We start from the raw sequence: 18,347 nt of genomic DNA on the forward strand, positions 1-18,347 counted from the left end.
AGCAGCACGTATCCCACGTTAGAGTATACGTGGTTGAAGTCAGACAGCGACCAGAGAGGGTGCGCGCAGAGGAAGTTGTAGTAACACAGGTCCTGGTCCCCCGTTTGGAACACCATCTGTTGGTTATAACAAGTAATAACAATTTTAGGACCCGTTTTAAAATAAGTTTTTGGTAAAAATTTAATTTTTAATACAAGCTTTTTTGCTGACTGCACTTTTTGTTGACTGTACTTGCATTGTCAGCCAAACTATATTAAATTTGCGTACCAAATTCCAAGTTGATGCCATTAACCGTTGAAGAGTTCCGTCCTGCGGAGACGATCCTGGCTGGACTACCAGGATGTCACTACCAGATTATTGTATTGTCACGCAATTTACATAAGTATACCAAATTTCACAAAGCCTATTTCTCCAAATGGTTTTCGATTTATTATATGTTGTCAAAAATTGGGACATACCAATTGGTGCTCATAAGCACGGATTATCAGGCCGTGCATTATTAAGCGTGCATTAACAAGTCGTACATTAACTACATAGCCCCCCCCCCCCCCAGAGCGACCGGCGAGCGTAGGTATGAAAAGTGAAGTACATACAGGAGATTGACTTCAGTACTATCTGTGTTTTGCGACCTAACCAACAAAAAGTTGGAAAACCCCCGACTTTGTCACTTCAAAGTTCAATATCTCAAAAACGGCTGAACCGATTTTGATAAAACATGTCTAAGAGTCATCGCTTGAAAACCGGCTTTCAAATAAATAAAACAGCATTCAAATCGGTTCACCCGTTTAAGAGCTACGGTGCCACAAACAAACAGACACACAGCGGTAAAAGTTACATAACACCCCTCTTTTTGCGTCGGGGGTTAAAAGCAGTGTATTAATAGTAAGCAGAGTTGACTCACTCTCTGGTAGGTGAACAGTAGCTGGACTACCGGCAGAGCGTACACCACCGCCACCGTAAGCGCGTTCCAGAAGTACCTGCGAATTACAAATCGCGGGTTCAAACCCCGGCTCGCAAAACTTGAAAAAAAAAAAACAGGTATACAATCGGAATAGGAGCTCCGCGACTTTGAGACAAAGAATTTTAGAAAACTTGCTACTTAGAACAGTTGTTGCTTAAACCAGTTGCTACATAGACCAGTTGCTACTTACCACTTGCTACTTAGACCAGTTGCTACTCAGACAAGTTTCTAATTAGACCAGTTGCTACTTACCACTTCCTATTTAGACCAGCTGCTTTTAGACCACTTGCTACTTCGACCAGTTGCTACTCACCACTTGCCACTCAGACCAGTTGCTACTTAGACCAGTTGCTTCTTAGACCAGTTGCTTCTTAGAGTTGTTTCTTAGACCAGTTGCTTCTTAGACCAGTTGTTTCTTAGACCAGTTGCTACCTATACCAGCTGCTTTTATCGACAGCACCAGCGGCGCCGTACCTGTCAGCGCGGCGCGCGTGCGCGGCGTGTCGCCGGCTGAGCCCGGCCAGCATCAGCGGCCGCGCCAACTGGATCTCGCGCGGGAGGGACTCGCACGACGACATCGAATCCGCTGCGACACGACAAACGTACCATCAAGAACAACAACTGGTTGTCGCGTCGTAACGCTCGTGAGAGCAACATCAATGTAAAGTTAGTCCTCAGTAAAAAAAACATTAAACTAGTTTAAAACAGTGCTTAGTCAAAGTGATAGTGATTATAATTTAGCTAGTGTAATTACATATGTGCCAGTGAAAACCGAATTGATTTTTATAAAGTTATTTAGAAGTTATGAACAAAAGCATCTTTTGTGGCTAAATAACCGTTCGCATATATTTCAAATTCTGTGCGCGAAGAAGCAACGCCGGCTTTGACAGAGTGGAGTTGGTCGTACGCGTAAGCGACGCGATATACACGGCGCTTACGTCGTTATTCTCGCGGACTTATCAGCGGACGCTTGGTGCTCATTGGGCTGTACGCCGCTGTGCTTTCTTGATGTCTCAATGCTTTACACTGCCGTTTTAATATACATTGCTGCATGGGAAAATAGCTATTAACCATAACATGAATAACAGAATTTCTAATCCGCACAAGACTTTTACTAAAATGGAATCCACAGTGTGCTCTGGTTGTAGACAGAAAATTAACACAAGTCAGTACTTATCTTGCATGACGTGTAACTTAAAATATGATTTGGAATGCTCGAATGTAACGCCTTCCCGATTTAACGATGCATCGACCCCAGATTTTAGGAATACATGGGAATGCCCTTCTTGCAAATGCAATTTACCGAAACGGGACAACTCTAACACACCGATTCGAGTGGCACCCTGTGACACCGATATCTATAATACTAATGAGCACTTTCTGGAGGAACAATATGTGGACCCAAAATACTCGTTAGCTAATATTACAATGAGAAAGAATTTACCGAAGACCGCTGTTAACTCTACCGTTGATAAGAGTAGCAATGCGCAAATACAGGCTGCGAATTGTATCTCTCAAGCAAACTCTACCAATGATGCAATTCTTATTGAGCTTAAAAATTTACGATCCGATATTAAGGCGCAATTTGAAAAGCAAGAGACGCGACTCGATAAGTTTGCCCATAGCATAGATGAACTTAACCACACTTTTGTCGAGCTAAATAATAAATATTCTACAATGCGAGGGGATATCGATCTGCTGGCAATGAGAGTAGAGGCCGCCAGTGACGAACGTCATTTACTTCATGCAGAGCTGAAATCTAACGCAATTCGTTTGCAAGAATTAGAGTCGGAAAACCTGAAAATAAAGCAAAACTGTGCGCTTACAACACAGAAACTCGCAATGCTAGAGTCTAGTTTGTCTTCTGTTGGTCAAAACTACAAAACGTTGACATCAAAAAATTGTTTAACAGAAAATAAAATCGTCCCGCAATTATCACCCGCTTCGACACAGATGTTAACTCCTACCGCCGCTCTCAATACCACATCCCCTACAAGCCCCCGTGTTCCTGACACTGAAACCCCTACTGATGCCCATAACCACGATGGGATCTACTCTTGGCAAACTGTAACAACTCGCAAGACCAAGTCGTCCCGTCAAGTAGTAAAGGGAAATAGTCAGAATCAACACTTACAGACCGTTGAGAGGACCAAACAATTACACGCTTGTTTCTTCAAGCCAAACACAACTTCAGAGTCAATCAAAAAGTATATGGAAGATATCAGTGCAGTAACAGTCAATGTATTAAAACTGAAATTAAGACATGAAAATTATGCGTCATTTATGCTGACCGTACCTGAAAGTACCTTCGAACTCTTCATGACAGCGGAGACATGGCCCGTGGGTACTGAAGTCAGTGAATGGTTTCGACGAACCGCCAGGCGTGTGCAGCGACCCCGCCAACACCCCGCACCTGGTCGGACTCCAATCGAAAAGGGTGTCGAAACAAAATCATCATAATAAAACCGATACCTGCGCACTACACATAATTTATCAAAACATCCGTGGCCTAAAAACTAAGCTACAAAGCTGGCGAGAAAATACCACACTCCTGCAAGTTGACCTTATTGCTGTAACTGAGACCAACTTGGACTCCTCAATCGATGACTCTGAACTGCGCCCACATGACTGGACTGTTATCAGACGTGATAGAGTGTCAAGAGGTGGAGGAGTGCTGTTGGCTGCGAGACCCGGCGTGCAACTTCGGCGAAGGCCCGAGTTAGAAACCGAGCACGGAGAAGATTTATGGGTCTCAGTAACTCATCGCGGCCGCGAATATAATATATGTGTTGTGTATTTAAAACCCACCTCGACTGATAATGACTATATGAGTTGGTTTTGTAAAGTTGAAGATAACGTTACAATCACTAAAAACGTTACAAATATTATATTAGGAGATCTTAATCTAAATAGTGCTAATTTGAATATAAATAATTATATGTGTTACTTCCTTACATACTGTAAACTTACCGATTATAACGCAATCTTTAATGATAAGGGAAGTAAGTTAGACGTCGTTCTTGTATCCGAGAGTGTGAGCAGGGTTAGTGTGTGTACGGCAGATGAGAGCTTGGTAAACCAAATAGATGCATACCATCCACCATTAGACGTGTACGTCACCACCAGCAGGCTCGGGAGAGCAGCCCCGCTTGATCCTAGCAACATCGACCCGGCCACAGACTGGAACTTTGGTAAGGCTGACTTTGACTCACTTTATGACACTATTTCAAAGTTAGATTGGACTACGGTCCTAGCGGAAAAGGAAGTTAATAAAGCAGTTGAAAAATTATACGATCAGTTGTATGATTGCTTTAATAAATGTGTACCTCGGAAAAAACGAAGCAATAAAATTACTAGAAGATATCCGACCTGGTTTACTAGTGACATCATTCGCGACCTCAGGATCAAGGGTACACTACATAAGAAGTGGAAAACCACCCATGATCCAAATGTGTATCAATCATATAGTAATATCAGGGCCGATATCAAGCGTAGAGTTTCCTTAGCATATAAAGATTATGTTGAAAATATACAGAAAAATATCAAGAGAAATCCCCGCACCTTCTGGAGTCATATTTCTAACTTACGAACCAAGGGCGGGTTTGAACCAATTATTACTTATAATAGTCAAAAACATAGTGGGCAAGCGGCTGCTGGTGCATTTGCAGATTACTTCAGTAGCGTATTTCTACCTCGCACCCCATCATTGAACCCTAATCAAACATGTACCTCAGGGAATCATCGACTGGTTGCCATAACAAGTTTTTCAACCCATGATGTCGTTCGTGGTATCGACAAATTGAAACCGAACAGCTCTGTCGGCCCTGACAACGTGCCTTCATACATTATTAAAGCCTTTAAAAACGAGCTATCGCCTGTGTTGGCACATATTTTCAACCTTGCTCTTCTAACAGGCTCTTACCCGGAGCGTTGGAAAATTACACGCGTAACGCCTATTCCAAAGACAGGTGATAAAAATTTAGTCGAAAACTATCGTCCTATTGCCATCTTAAGTAGTTTCGCTAAAGTTTTTGAGAGTGTGTTGCATACGAATATCTATAAACAAATAGACCCATATCTCCATGATTCTCAGCATGGCTTTAGACGAGGCCGCTCAGTAAATACAAATCTACTTACGGTTGTAGATCATGTAGACAAAAAGCTCGACGAAGGTTGCCAGGTTGACGTAGTCTACCTGGATTTTAAAAAAGCTTTCGATCAAGTAGATAATGACGTTTTGTTGCGAAAACTTTCTTTAATTGGCTTCACGCCCTTACTTTTACGCTTTTTTGCCAGCTATCTACAAAATAGAAAACAATTTGTTCGCCTCGGGTCTTTTGACTCAGCGCTTTACTACACAAAGTCCGGGGTAAGTCAAGGATCTTTGCTCGGGCCTCTTCTTTTCACAATTATGATTAACGATTTGGCAGATTGTTTGGTATCCGCCAAACCATTGTTATATGCCGATGATCTCAAAATAGTGGTCGATATTCGAACACCAGAAGACTGCGAAGTAATGCAGCGTAATTTAGATGCTATTCAGGAATGGAGTAATAAAAACCGTTTATATCTAAATGCAAAAAAGTGCTTCGTCATGAGCTTCACTCGTGCAAAGCAGAGAATATCTGGTAACTACTCGCTTGGCAATAATATTATAACTCGAACGCACACAATGAAAGATCTAGGAGTCATATTTGATCCCGGACTAACCTTTCATGACCACATCCGATCGCTCGTCCCAGAAGGCTTTAAAAGATTAGGTTTTGTCACCCGTAATTGTAAGGAATTCACACACATGGGTATCGTCAAACTTCTCTATACGGCACTAGTCAGATCAAAACTTGAGGCGAGCTCCTGTGTGTGGAATCCCCACGAATCTACGTATGCTCTCATGATCGAAAAAGTACAAAAGCGGTTCTTGCGTTTCCTTTACAAGAAATCTTGCGGATACTATCCTTTTATGTACCCAACTGTCTACCTCCAAGGTACTCTTGGCTACAATTCGCTAGAGACACGTAGACTTTACGAGCAAATTATGACTGTGATCCGAATTTTGCGCGGATGCTTCGACTGCCCCGCGCTGCTGGGTGAGGCGTGTCGCCTGTCTGCGCCCGAGCAGCACGGCCGGCTGCGCGGCCACTGCCGCCGCCTGTTCGCGCCACCGCCCGCGCGCACTGTATCGCGCCGCTACTCTCCCATCTGCCGTGCTCTACATGTACTGAACATGTTCAATATTAAAGAGTTTGAGTGTGATGTGTTTGCTGATGTATGGACGGTGATAGAAAGGAAGAGTATGCGTATATGTGAAAATATAAGTTAGCTGTAAGTACCAGCATTTTGTAATTTTTGTTATATTTGTTAAAATTGTTACCTTTTTTTTGTTACTTTTATTACTTATACTTTATCCTTATTCTATAATTATAAGTGTAAATATTTGTTTTGCCAACCTGTTACTCTTTAGGACTAAGACCTGTAATGTAACTTGTTGTATTTTTTGACCTTTAATAATAATAATAATAATAATAATAACATCGATCGCAACGGATACGACACGGCGAGTTTCATATTCGCCATTGGCGCCGGAATGGGGGTGCAAGAGGGTGCACTTGCACCCCCTGGCGTAAAAGAAAAAAAAATAGAACAAGACAAAGATATGTTCAGAATGAAAATGAAACCTATAAATGCAACTTTCTATATGCATATGCAAGATGTAAAATAACCTGAAAATAATCCTGCCCGCACCCATGGTAATTGCGTATTTTTTCGCGTTCAAAATAAGGATCTTCGCGACGGGGATCCTAGACGGAGACCCTTAGCGTGAATGACATTAGATATTAGATAAAGCTCAACCAATCTAATTTAAGTTCAAAATTGTTTGATAAAGACAACGATTTTAAAGTGGAAGACTGAGGATCGGATTATAAACTACCCACTAATTTGTATTTGTAAATAATAGCGTGCAATAAAAGATTTAAGAAAACTGGGTTCGTTTCATCAATCAAACGATCACTTTGAAGGTTCTGGAACACGTGCTGAGAAAGACCAAGTGACCATCGCATTAACCTTGTTAGTGTCAGAGTAGTAAATTAAGATTTACAACAAAAACGTCGCTAGACGGCCCGCAATAAATAATGTCTTTATTATATTTTTGCGTGGGCTATATTAAAGTTTAGCCCTTACCCGCGGTTTCGCTCGCGTATACCAATACATAGGCATTCGAATTGCGATTCTGAGAATTTACACAATTTCGATGGGAATTCCCAAAAATTTGATCGCGGTACAAGGGCGTATCGCGGTACAGGCAGCCCATCCCCCCAAAAGATGCTGGAATGCTCTCAAACCGTAGAGTAATATTACATAGGCATAGCATTTACCTTAGATATATTCTTGGTTTGTCGGCGCCTGCCCCCCCCCCCGCCCCTAACAAAATCCTAGCTACGCCCTTGTCGCGGTATTCATATAGGTTACGTGTTATGTTATGACTTATGACCAACACCGTACAAATTGCATATCTCTAGATATAAGCTCCCGTAACGTAGGTATGGATGAAAAGTAGCCTGTGTTATTCTACACGTCCAGCTTTCTACAAGGTACTAAAATTTCAGCATAATCCGCCCAGCCGTTTTAGCATTAAGGAATAAAAAACACACACATATCACATTTTGCATTAATGGTGTTAGTAGTATTTGTAAACAAGGGTATAGCAGCTGAGAGCGGACAGGCGTCTGAAATGCCATCCCGGCTTGAGGTTTGCGGCGGCGGTCACACTATGTTGATTGCCGATCGCACTTATTTTTACTTTGTGTAGACTGCGCGATAACTCTTCATAATTTATATCCACCACGGTAAATAAGCTAAATAACTTTAAAAAGGAGAACCAGACTAGGTACATACCTACCTATGCGAATTAGGTACGAGAGATGGGACATAGTTTCGACGTCTTTCAGAATTGATAGCTAGTCAACATCAAATAAACAATGAAACCAAAATGTTGCTAAGCTGCCGCATTTATTCATTTCAGAAATCGTATCTAATGATATTGTCCTAACTTACACCTACCTACATCCATGAAAACTTGGTTTTTCTTACTGTATTGGAATGTTTCTCTGGTCTTTAAGTGGCATTCTTGAGAGAGTGGTGCGGTCGCCGGATGAGGATTGGTAGGTTAGTAGTGTGGTGGTTTTCCAGAGTTCGTAGTTGGTCTATTGCCACCACTGCTGCTCTCACGTTAGGTCCCTTAGAATATTTGAATGAACCTAAGATTCGTCAAATTCTTTTTTTGGTACAGAATTTTAGTCTATGCCGCCCAGGACATAATAATGAAACAAAGACGAGGAGCTTCGGCCCTGAAGTGGAACATAAAAACATAGGTAGATAACCTTTACATAACACAAGCTTTGTTTACCTTGGGACTAGATTAATATTAAATGGTATCAAGTGTCCCGTGATATTTACCATTAGGTATTATTATTACACATACTGCTAAAACCATAATTCTTCATTCTATTTTCGCCTATGTCGCTTAATAACGTACGAAATGAAAACCCTTAATTATCTTTTAACGACAACATAAATACCATTTCGAATGATATCAAAAGATGAAGTAACCGTTTTAAAGCCAGCAATAAGTGCAGCATTGGGCCTCGTGGTGGCCTATTAACCTTCAGCCCACCCAGGACTCACGGGCGGGAGTATATTTAGCGCTCCTTTGATGAGTACGCGCTGATAGGCACTGCTCTGGCGTACGGTCGGCCGCTCTGCACCGCTCCCTACTCGATTTTATATAAAATATCGAGAAAATACTAGGGAAACCTTGAAACATTTTGGAAAAAGCTTTACAGCATCGTATTAATGCTTATCGTGGGATTTAATTTTCACAAAAATTAAAAGTACGTACGCGAGCAGCTATTACTGTTTAATGTGTGACTCTCGCCATCGTAGGTATTCTCCGTCTTTTTCTACCCACATCCTTAATCGCTTGACAAGAAAACATATGAATGAATACGATTAGGTACGCTTCCAATTACATTATAGACAAATAGCCTCAGCTTAGGAACCAGCTTCTATTTTGCTGTATTACCTATCTGTTTAACGAACCAACAAAATTAGTTGGAGTTAAATAAGTTGAACAACTTAACGACGGTAGTTAAAACTCAAAAACCGGCCAAGCTCAGGTAAGATAATATGGTTCCAACTCTCGGCCTATATTTTGCAGTTTCACGTAAATTATATGCGAAGCTAAATTTAACAATGAGCATTTCACAAAAAACACCTCAAATAACCGAAAAGCTATTCAACGCTGCGCATGTGAAGTTCCAAATCCGATCTGCTCGCGCGTGAGAACTATGAGTCAGTTCCTGTTGCCATGAGAGGCCTGGGTACAACAATGGGTATGTATGGGTTGGGTTTATTGCTAATACGTACAAAAACAATAGGTACAAATGGCGATGTCACATATTCAGTCATACTAACAACGGAAATATCTTTTTCATTTTTCATTTAGATATTCACAGGAACATATGGTGTACATAAATGCTCTTATAGTAGATAGCAGTCCCTTAATACATTCAGCCGTAAAAGGTGTGTTTCTTTTTATTTATTTTTATTTTTATCTTACGATAATAGTTGGTTATTAATAATATAAGTGATACTTATTAAAACAAACGATATAAAATTCGTAGAAACTATGGCGCACAGTAACATAATAAAGCCCTTTGTTTTATACAAGCCGTATTATGTAAGGTTGTTAACTCAATGCTGCATGTGACATGCGACAGTATTGTAAATATTTGTTTCAATACACGCCTAATCGTTAAAAGCTCGTATAATATCTATTAAGGACCGTCCCCACAGACAAAAGCTCATTTGCGAGCTTTGTAATGTTGAGCCTAACGTCTATATTGCTTAATGTTTTTTGACAATAAATCCTCGTGACGAGTTCAAAGTGAATATACAACGATGGGTACCGCGCCTTACGCATGCCTATCTATCTACTAACCTATAGGATAAAATTATGTAATTGATCGGGTTTACTAACAATTATAGTAAGTGCCCTTTTACCTGTTAATATAGGTAGTCGTTTAGTAAATTAGTTGAAACACGTAAGCTATTAGGTACCGCTCGTATTACAGCTTTAACACTAGGTACAAACCTACCGATTCTCCTTGGAAAAAACTTTTTCGCTGGAGGGCAGTTCTCTACGAAGGAAACAGCATACTTTTCAGAAATAAATCCTAAATTAATAGTGAGCCCATAGTAAAGCTTTTTTTACTTCCACAGTACAAACAAACATCTGTTACTGTAATTAAAATAAAAGAACCCGGAAGAGCACTTTTATATTGTTATTTACGGACTTTCTACACTCATATTCATTTATCACGAAATTTACGGGCAAGAGTTTTTAGAAGAAGGTTTTTTGGGCGTAGCATGTCCAATTCTTCCTTCTTAATATGATCATGTAGGAGGTCTTTACTTTTACAATATTCATTCAGTCATACCCAAAATAAAATAGCGAAAGGCGGCGTACGGTATATCGAAACCACGGTCGATGGAAAAGTAGTTGAAACGTAACTTTCTTTTAAAAGAAAGTATGGAATCATAACATTCATTTTAGTTTATAATATGCCAAGAAGGAAGTTTTTTATTGCAAGAAATGAGTTTTCATTTAGGTTACGTTTCCACCACAGAAGTGCGAGGATGCGTGGCGAGGAATGTTTGTCATGATCATGAACCAATGGAAACTCTTAATTTGCCTATCCTCGCTCCGGCGAGCTGTTTCCACTAGAGCTGAGCTGAGGCTGAGCGAGGATAAGTAAATGAACGCATTCTCGCACACCTCTGGTGCAATTTCTGCTGCATTCGATGTTATACAGTCCAATTTATGTCACACGGCGATATTAATTAATTGTATACACACTGTATGAAATCAAAATTACAAGACCACACAACACGCGACACAATACAAAAAAGGCTATACCCTTAAGAGCGTTTATACCTGCTGAGCTGGCAACGTTGCATTTTTGATAATTTTTCTCGATTATTCCATAAAAATTGAATGAAAATTAAAATGTGGTCTGATAGAACTGTTCTAAATATATAAGTTAATGTGTCTACTCCAATAATTATTCGTGATAGACTTTTATATTCTTTAAAAACGTACAAATGTTTAATAACGGTTTTTAAAGAAAATAAAATGAAAAAACGCAACGTTGCCAGCTCAGCAGGTATAAACGCTCTTAAAGTGGTTTTGTAATTACTTACGCGATAGCATCGATCATGTCGAGCCCCATCTCGACGGTGCAGCGCGCGTGGTCGGACCGCGGCTCGGGCAGCCCGGACACGCAGTAGTAGCAGTCGCCCAGGATCTTGATGCGGAGACAGTGGTTGTCCTGGTAGAGAAACATGTTGCCTCTTAGATGTAAGTATTACTAACCGTTAAGGTCTCTACCTACTTCACCCTATCATGCCATACATAACCGTAATAGGAACGCATCAATAACGCAATGTCAAACGCATACATGACACGCGACGCCGACGGTTGGTTACGGAACGTGCTACGGTGTAATGGGTTGACTCCTTTAGTCTATAAGAATTAATGTATCTGTTAACAAAAAATATAGATTTAATTTGAAATAAACAATTATTATTTTGTAGGTACTCGAAAGATTTTCTCGACATTAAGGGCCTGTTTCACCACTTGTCGACTAACTTTAAGTGTCAGATAAAAGTAATGCCGTCTTTGTTTATTCGGACAAAACAAACAGAGACGGCATTACTGATATCCATCACTTAAAGATAGTCGACAAGTGGTGAAACAGGCCCTAAGTCGGTTATTTTTGGTACAGGATACGGACATATGCCAAGTATCAAGTTACCGTGCGTCAACTGTGTATAATGTTTGTGAATTTTGCTGTATTTGTGATTGTTTTCTTGGTTGTTGTACAGTGGTAGAGAAGTTGGATTCAGGAATTATTATTGTCGGTACGGGTTTCCGACCACGGGCCCATGGGGACCCAGTCATTTGAAAGGCATTCATGGGACCGAAGCTAACATGGAGAGGCCTTTGGTACCATATAATGTAAAATTATTAATAACAACAGTACAAATGTGGTCTGTTTTCACGAGTTCTATTATAAGTTCTACAAATGAAACTAAATTCATTAAGTGGTGGATAATATCGAAATAATTTATCGTAAGTATCAATTATATCATTGAACTTTTACTGTTGCGACCTAGTTACCTACATCTTACAAATATTATACGAAATTTGGTAGGTGCGACACGGAAATAAGAATGATCCATACTAATCGGTGAAGATATGTGAATGTTTTTTCTTATGATATGTGAGTAGTTAAAGAAACTGTATATTCTGAACCTCTTTTACAATACTTAGCAGCTCTCATTTAATGTTCATAATTCAGTAATTTAAGAAGTACCTATTCCAATCATTAGTTTAAAATCTCTAATCCATACTTAACAAAGGTCCAAGATTCGCCGGATCATGAAAAGACCCTACATTCGCCAGTGAAGCTTTCACAGCATGCGAAAATAAATTTACCATTTTATACTCCCAGTTTTCAATGAACCTCCTGTATATCCCAAATTCAGCTCTTTATTATGAGCAAAGATGTTTTCTGCCTCAACAAGCCATTAACCAATTTCGACGTATAAGTTATTTATGAAAGCACATCTCAAATAGAAGGCCGATAGCTACAATGTATTCGTTGTATAAAATTCATGAGCCGAGCGGTTTCGCCCGACGTGTTACGTTACTTACAGGAATGCTCTCTTGTTGTGATGATTGGATTTTCATATTTCCGGTAGACGGATGTTACTAAAATCACCAATTTTATTTCACAATATTGTACTTAATTATTAATATTCTGGAGCCTAGTAAACTTATAAAAATATAGCTTTATTAAAGTCCTGAATAGTGCCAAAGTTTTGAACCCTTCGCAGGTATTTAGGCCACGGGTTGGCAGGCAAGAAATAGTGCCTACTATTATTTCTTTACACATAATAAACGAATTTAATCCACAATAGGCGGAGCGCAGTATTTACACGTAATATAACTGCAGACTACATTTAATTTTGGGTTTAATAAGGCTTAGTACCTCACGACAAAGTAATCCAATGCCTACTGAGCCCGCACCGTGCATTCTGAAGCTTGAACTCTGGTATTTATTTCAGTATCAATTTTTCTGATTGATGCCTTCAGCTTAATAATTCAATTTCTTAATGGAGTTGCGGTGTCAGTTTGGAAAGCCAAAAAAGCTTTTAAATGTACTTACTTGAATAGAAGCGGCATGTCGAGGCAGTAATTAGGGTTGTTCAGTTCTCAAATGTATCTACTGCCTAAATGAAAATATGTTAACGAGTAGAAAGAAAGGTGTGATTTTGAAATTACTGGTATTACCGATATTAAGGACGAAGGATTGTTAAATTAAGACTAAATGTCATGGCTTAAAATAGAAAAACTCCGTGATATGTTGGATTATGTATTTAGAAATGCATAACTGCTATCTTGTACTATGGTAAAATTATCTAACTGTCCTAAGCATTACAATAAAATTCTATTTACAAATAAGTAGTACTTAGTTTATTAACAGCAAATCTTACTGCTCGGATTTCGCTTACTTTTCGCAGAAATTTAAATTCGGTGTACGAATTTATATTGGATGGCAATGCAAGTATATAGTTGATCGATTCAGGCGTTACTTTGCGCAGATCCATATCAATAAAACACACTATTTTACGTTGCTTCTCCGCCACAAATCGTGCACAACAGCTCCGTCTGTCCGACACAAATTATATTAACTTGCAAAACTCGTCCTTCTCTCACACATCAAACAATGTCACACAGCAACTGTCACAAGCCCATATTTTTGTGTGGTGGAGGTTTTTTTTTAATGACCACGGCAGGTTCGCATGTTGACATAAATGACACATTGCATGACCATATTACTTAAATTTCCATTAAATACAAGCGAAATAAATGTAATGGAACAATATAAATTAAACTAGGTACATGTTTTGTCAACTTACGCTGGCGAGTTGGTCAAATCTGCCGAAGAGTTCGTTTAGCAACCGCACCAACTCCTGAGCACTGCACTGCGATGCGAGCACCGTGAAGCCCACTATGTCAGCGAACAGTATACTAAAAAAAAAAAATTAGTTTAATACACGTCAAGCTAGCATGTAGTCGCAATGAAAATGCATCGCAAAGTTTCACGAGTCCAAAATGTATGATGAGTAACATTAATAACGATTAAGCAAAATTATTTCGCCTGTGGCAACGTTTAAAAAATACGCGGAACTGTGCGGACAGCTTAGTAATTTATTCCATAAAAACCGTAATAAAATGATAAAAAACGGCTATAACACTAAGTTAAGTAATGAAAAAATTCAATGTCCCAGCTAAATATTCTTTGTTGCTTTGACAACGCTCTCCTGACCTTTGGCTTTATAGGTACAGTTTGAACAATCACAAATAGCTTTCGTGATTCTTACAATCAGGCGCCTCTATTGTTTAGTCACTTTGATCCCTTTTACTTTTCAACATTAACAAGAACAGAACAGCGGTATTAACAATGGGCATCTCGCGCCCGTCATCTTTGTTCTCTTTAAACACCACGCGCCGTTACAAAGCTCCGACACGCGTGTTTTCACCGCGTTCCAAAACATAAAAGCGTAATTTTGTTTTGGTCGTTTCGTGATACATTAATGTTGTGAAAAGTTATATGATAATCCTCTTATGTCCAGGGATGCGAGCGCCAAAGTGGTTTCACATATAATCCGCAATGAAAAGATGCCGGCTTTGGCAGGCACGCCCGATGATACGTGTATCGTAGCGATGTACATCAACCTGTTATTTTCCTCAAAGGACTTCGATGTTTAATCAAATTGTTCTGCATAGTTAAGTTCTACGAGGCTCGGCTTAGTTCCCACACAGCTTCTCTTTGTAACGAGCGCCGCGTCGCCTTATGCGTTAGCCAGTGTTCACAGAATGCTAATTAAATGCGTGTTTTTTTTAATCTTAATTCTCGTTTTTATAACTAAGTAGTAATTATTTTGACAGATTCGATAAAAAATATTTTTTTGTTAATAAATGTCTTCTTTCTTTCTTTCTTAATGCAAAATGTATTTATTTATTTAGTACCTAAATATATATACAGTAGGTACATAAGAAGCACAGAAGAAACTCATAATTCATACGTAAAATATGTACTAATTAGGCACAATTTTCTTGAATTTCTCGTCTCTAAAACCAATAATACAAGATAAAGAGTGCTTTTTAGATCTACATATTGACTACAGATTGTTAGTCAAACAAAGAATAAGGAATAAAGAATAAGGACCAATATATTTTTTTCAATGTTTATATTATTTCTACCATGCAAAAAAACCGTATTGGTTGTTAATCAAGCAAATACGAGTACGTTACCAATTTTATTGTTTCGCTTCTATTTGGTTGATTGGCGAAGCGTGTAAAGACTTGAATATTTGCAGCAAGGGTAAAAACCTACTTATTATACATTTTACTAGGCTTAGTCGGCTTTAAATACTTTCTTACATCTATGACACTATTTTTATGGTGTTTTTCAGAGCATTTCTTATGAATAACTTACAACAAATTATATCACATTATTTGTTCCTAGATATAGGTATCTATCTACGCTATACTTAGGTACATATTGGTTAGGTTAGCATAGTATCTAAAGCGATGTCGTGTGAGCAAAAAGATATGACATCACGGCCACAAACCGAACTCATAACCGTTAAGCTATCGGCCATTAGTAAATTACTGTCCGGAAAGCGCCGTAAAAAACTCAGAGAAATCATTGTTTCTCTTGGCTCTTCGTTCGCATTTGAACAATAAAACACAATGGAAGCGAACCCAGACAGTAGTCAGACAGGCAATCCTATCAGCGGAATATCCGTTTAGGCTAAACGGATCAAGTACGGTAATACGGCGACCCGACGTGACGTCAGCACCGCACCCTTTGGGCGACAGGCCACCATACACCATAAAGCAAGGCGCGAACGGAAACAATGCTAATTGCATTAGAATAATAAGTTTTCCCAACACCCAGGCTTACAGGCTTGCCGGAGCTCTGAACAAACAACTCTTTTTAGGGTTCCGTAGCCAAAATGGCAAAAACGGAACCCTTATAGTTTCGCCATGTCTGTCTGTCTGCATGTCCGTCCGCGGCTTTGCTCGGGGGGCTATCAATGCTATAAAGCTGTAATTTTGCACGAGGGGGGGATATATATATATATATATATAAAAAACTAAACCCCCCCTCTAAAATTTGAAAAAATCAGAATGGTAGTAAGTATATCAAACTTACAAGGAAAACTATAACGGTTGAGTTTTCTTGAGAATTATTAGTAGTTTAAGAGTAAATAAATAGCAGCCTAAGGTATAAAATATACCTAAACTTGGAATATTCCGTAAAAAATACGAAATCCTTAGAAAAATATCATTTAATTTTTTCGTAATGGCTACGGAACCCTATTTCGGGCGTGTCCGACACGCTCTTGGCCGGTTTTATTTTTATTAAATTGAACTGCTCGAATACTTCATTCATATTGCACAATCAAACGATCACAATAAGTAATTTAAAAAGAATGCCGAAAATTTATATTTCCTGACTTCAATTTATTTGACTGTGCGAACGCCGAATGCATTTTTTGCCTCGAAATTGCGGCAAAGCACGTATTTCATTATGAAAACTCGTGCTGAAAACAGCAAAATTTCATTTTTAATAAATAGGTAGGTACCTCAAAAAATATCCAAAACGAATTCAGTTTAGGCCACGATAAAGCCTTCTTTGGGTTTCGAAATCCTGACAAAAGAAAATCCTTACGCAACACGCCCCTACAGGGAAATCGAGAAATTCTTATTTGCGGTCTATTATGAAGGTAGACTTGTCTCACATTTCATCTTACTCGTACTTGCGCTGGGACACGACCCCTTAGTTAACTCTAAAACCTTCGCATTTATTTCGCATAACAACTGTATCGAATTCGGACAAAACTTGTAATATTAAAAAAAGCGCCTATTTAAAAAAACACCATACCTACTTTTATGTTAATATTAAATACGTATGATATTTTTTTTGTAAGTAATTAATTGATGTTCTTTCCATTACATGGTAATTAATTGGCACGAAGTCTACATTTCTTTTTAAATTCCTTTGTTTTAATTTTTATTGTGGTTGCATGCAGATAGAATGTCGCAAACGACTTGCTCGCAACGAGAACCCAGTTTGGTCTTGTCTTTCCAACAAGTGCAGCATTTTTGAGATGTGGCAGATAGCCAGAGTTATATAGAGTCGACTGGGCATGTTCATTTCGCCTTGAGAACCATATGTGACACGGACAGTTCATTGATTATATGAATGCCTCGGCAAACATGTCCAACGGCCAAACCAACTTGTGATGGATGGAGTGGTCGGTAATATGATGAACAAAGCCGTCACGTCATTCACATCGATTAGACGAGCAGCGTAATGAGTAGTGAAGGGCTTCTCCGGCCGCCCCGGTAATGTGACGTGACAGTAACTCGGGGCTCGGCTGCCGTCGCCGGGAGCTGACCGGACATGTCTGCCGCCCTTAGACACGTGCTCATATCCATCCTGATTTATCGCATGATATATTCATAGATCTATTAAATTCTTTTCTGGCCTTGATTTGCTGTCGGAACCACTTGATTGACATGTCGTTATATCGATAAATATAAAAATTTGTTATTCAGCGTTGAGATCTTTATTACTTATCTACTTGACAAGAAAATCTTTTCCTTTCCTTCTTATGCAAATAGCCTCAGTCCCCTGATAAAACACCCCCTTATTATCTCGACATTCATAGCGGTCGGGTCCCAAGAATAAACTAAATAAAAATGAGTTAACCTTATTTCGAGAGAAAGAATTTCTGTGCTCTAACAATCAGGTTAATAGATCCAACAAAGAATTTACGAGACAATCAATTTGTATATTACATATTATGTCGTAAACGGTATAGTTACGAGACATGGACAATGGACGGACAGTTTTAAACCGACGAACACAGTACACAACACAATATTCATGATAAATATGAATGCTACATAACATAACAGTTTTAGAACCACGCAATAAAATAAGTTTATTTACTTGTTAAGTAGTAGTGGGCATGAAAACCATTGGGTTGCAAAGAGTGACACGGTTCTTAAAACTGAACAATGAGCTACCAAAGCGGCTTTGCACTAGATTAGCACGTATTGTTAGTTCCCGATACCGGTTAGACCGACTTTATGAGCATCGGATAAACGCGTTAAATCAACTAGCCAACACGTAAAAGAAAGAAAAACGTTTCCAAGCCAATTAACTGAGAATTATGGAGG

At 39.2% G+C, this 18,347-nt stretch overlaps 2 protein-coding genes across 2 annotated transcripts in view; both read right to left on the bottom strand.

The window, feature by feature from the left end:
- LOC141427677 (uncharacterized) overlaps positions 1 to 1,541 on the bottom strand; it is an 8,063-nt gene extending 6,522 nt beyond the window's left edge. Inside the window, exons 1-3 of the mRNA XM_074087274.1 lie at positions 1,436 to 1,541; positions 902 to 977; positions 4 to 116 (exon numbers count right to left, since the gene is read on the bottom strand). Of these exons, the coding sequence (XP_073943375.1) occupies positions 4 to 116; positions 902 to 977; positions 1,436 to 1,539 (293 nt within the window). The 5' untranslated portion in view covers positions 1,540 to 1,541. The remainder of the gene's footprint in view (positions 1 to 3; positions 117 to 901; positions 978 to 1,435) is intronic.
- rut (adenylate cyclase rutabaga) overlaps positions 1 to 18,347 on the bottom strand; it is a 114,603-nt gene that overhangs the window by 53,711 nt on the left and 42,545 nt on the right. The window contains exons 6-7 of the mRNA XM_074087778.1: positions 14,006 to 14,117; positions 11,222 to 11,349 (exon numbers count right to left, since the gene is read on the bottom strand). Coding sequence (XP_073943879.1) covers positions 11,222 to 11,349; positions 14,006 to 14,117 — 240 coding nt within the window. The remainder of the gene's footprint in view (positions 1 to 11,221; positions 11,350 to 14,005; positions 14,118 to 18,347) is intronic.

Source organism: Choristoneura fumiferana, chromosome 5, assembly GCF_025370935.1.
Source record: "Choristoneura fumiferana chromosome 5, NRCan_CFum_1, whole genome shotgun sequence".
Lineage (NCBI taxonomy): Eukaryota > Metazoa > Arthropoda > Insecta > Lepidoptera > Tortricidae > Choristoneura > Choristoneura fumiferana.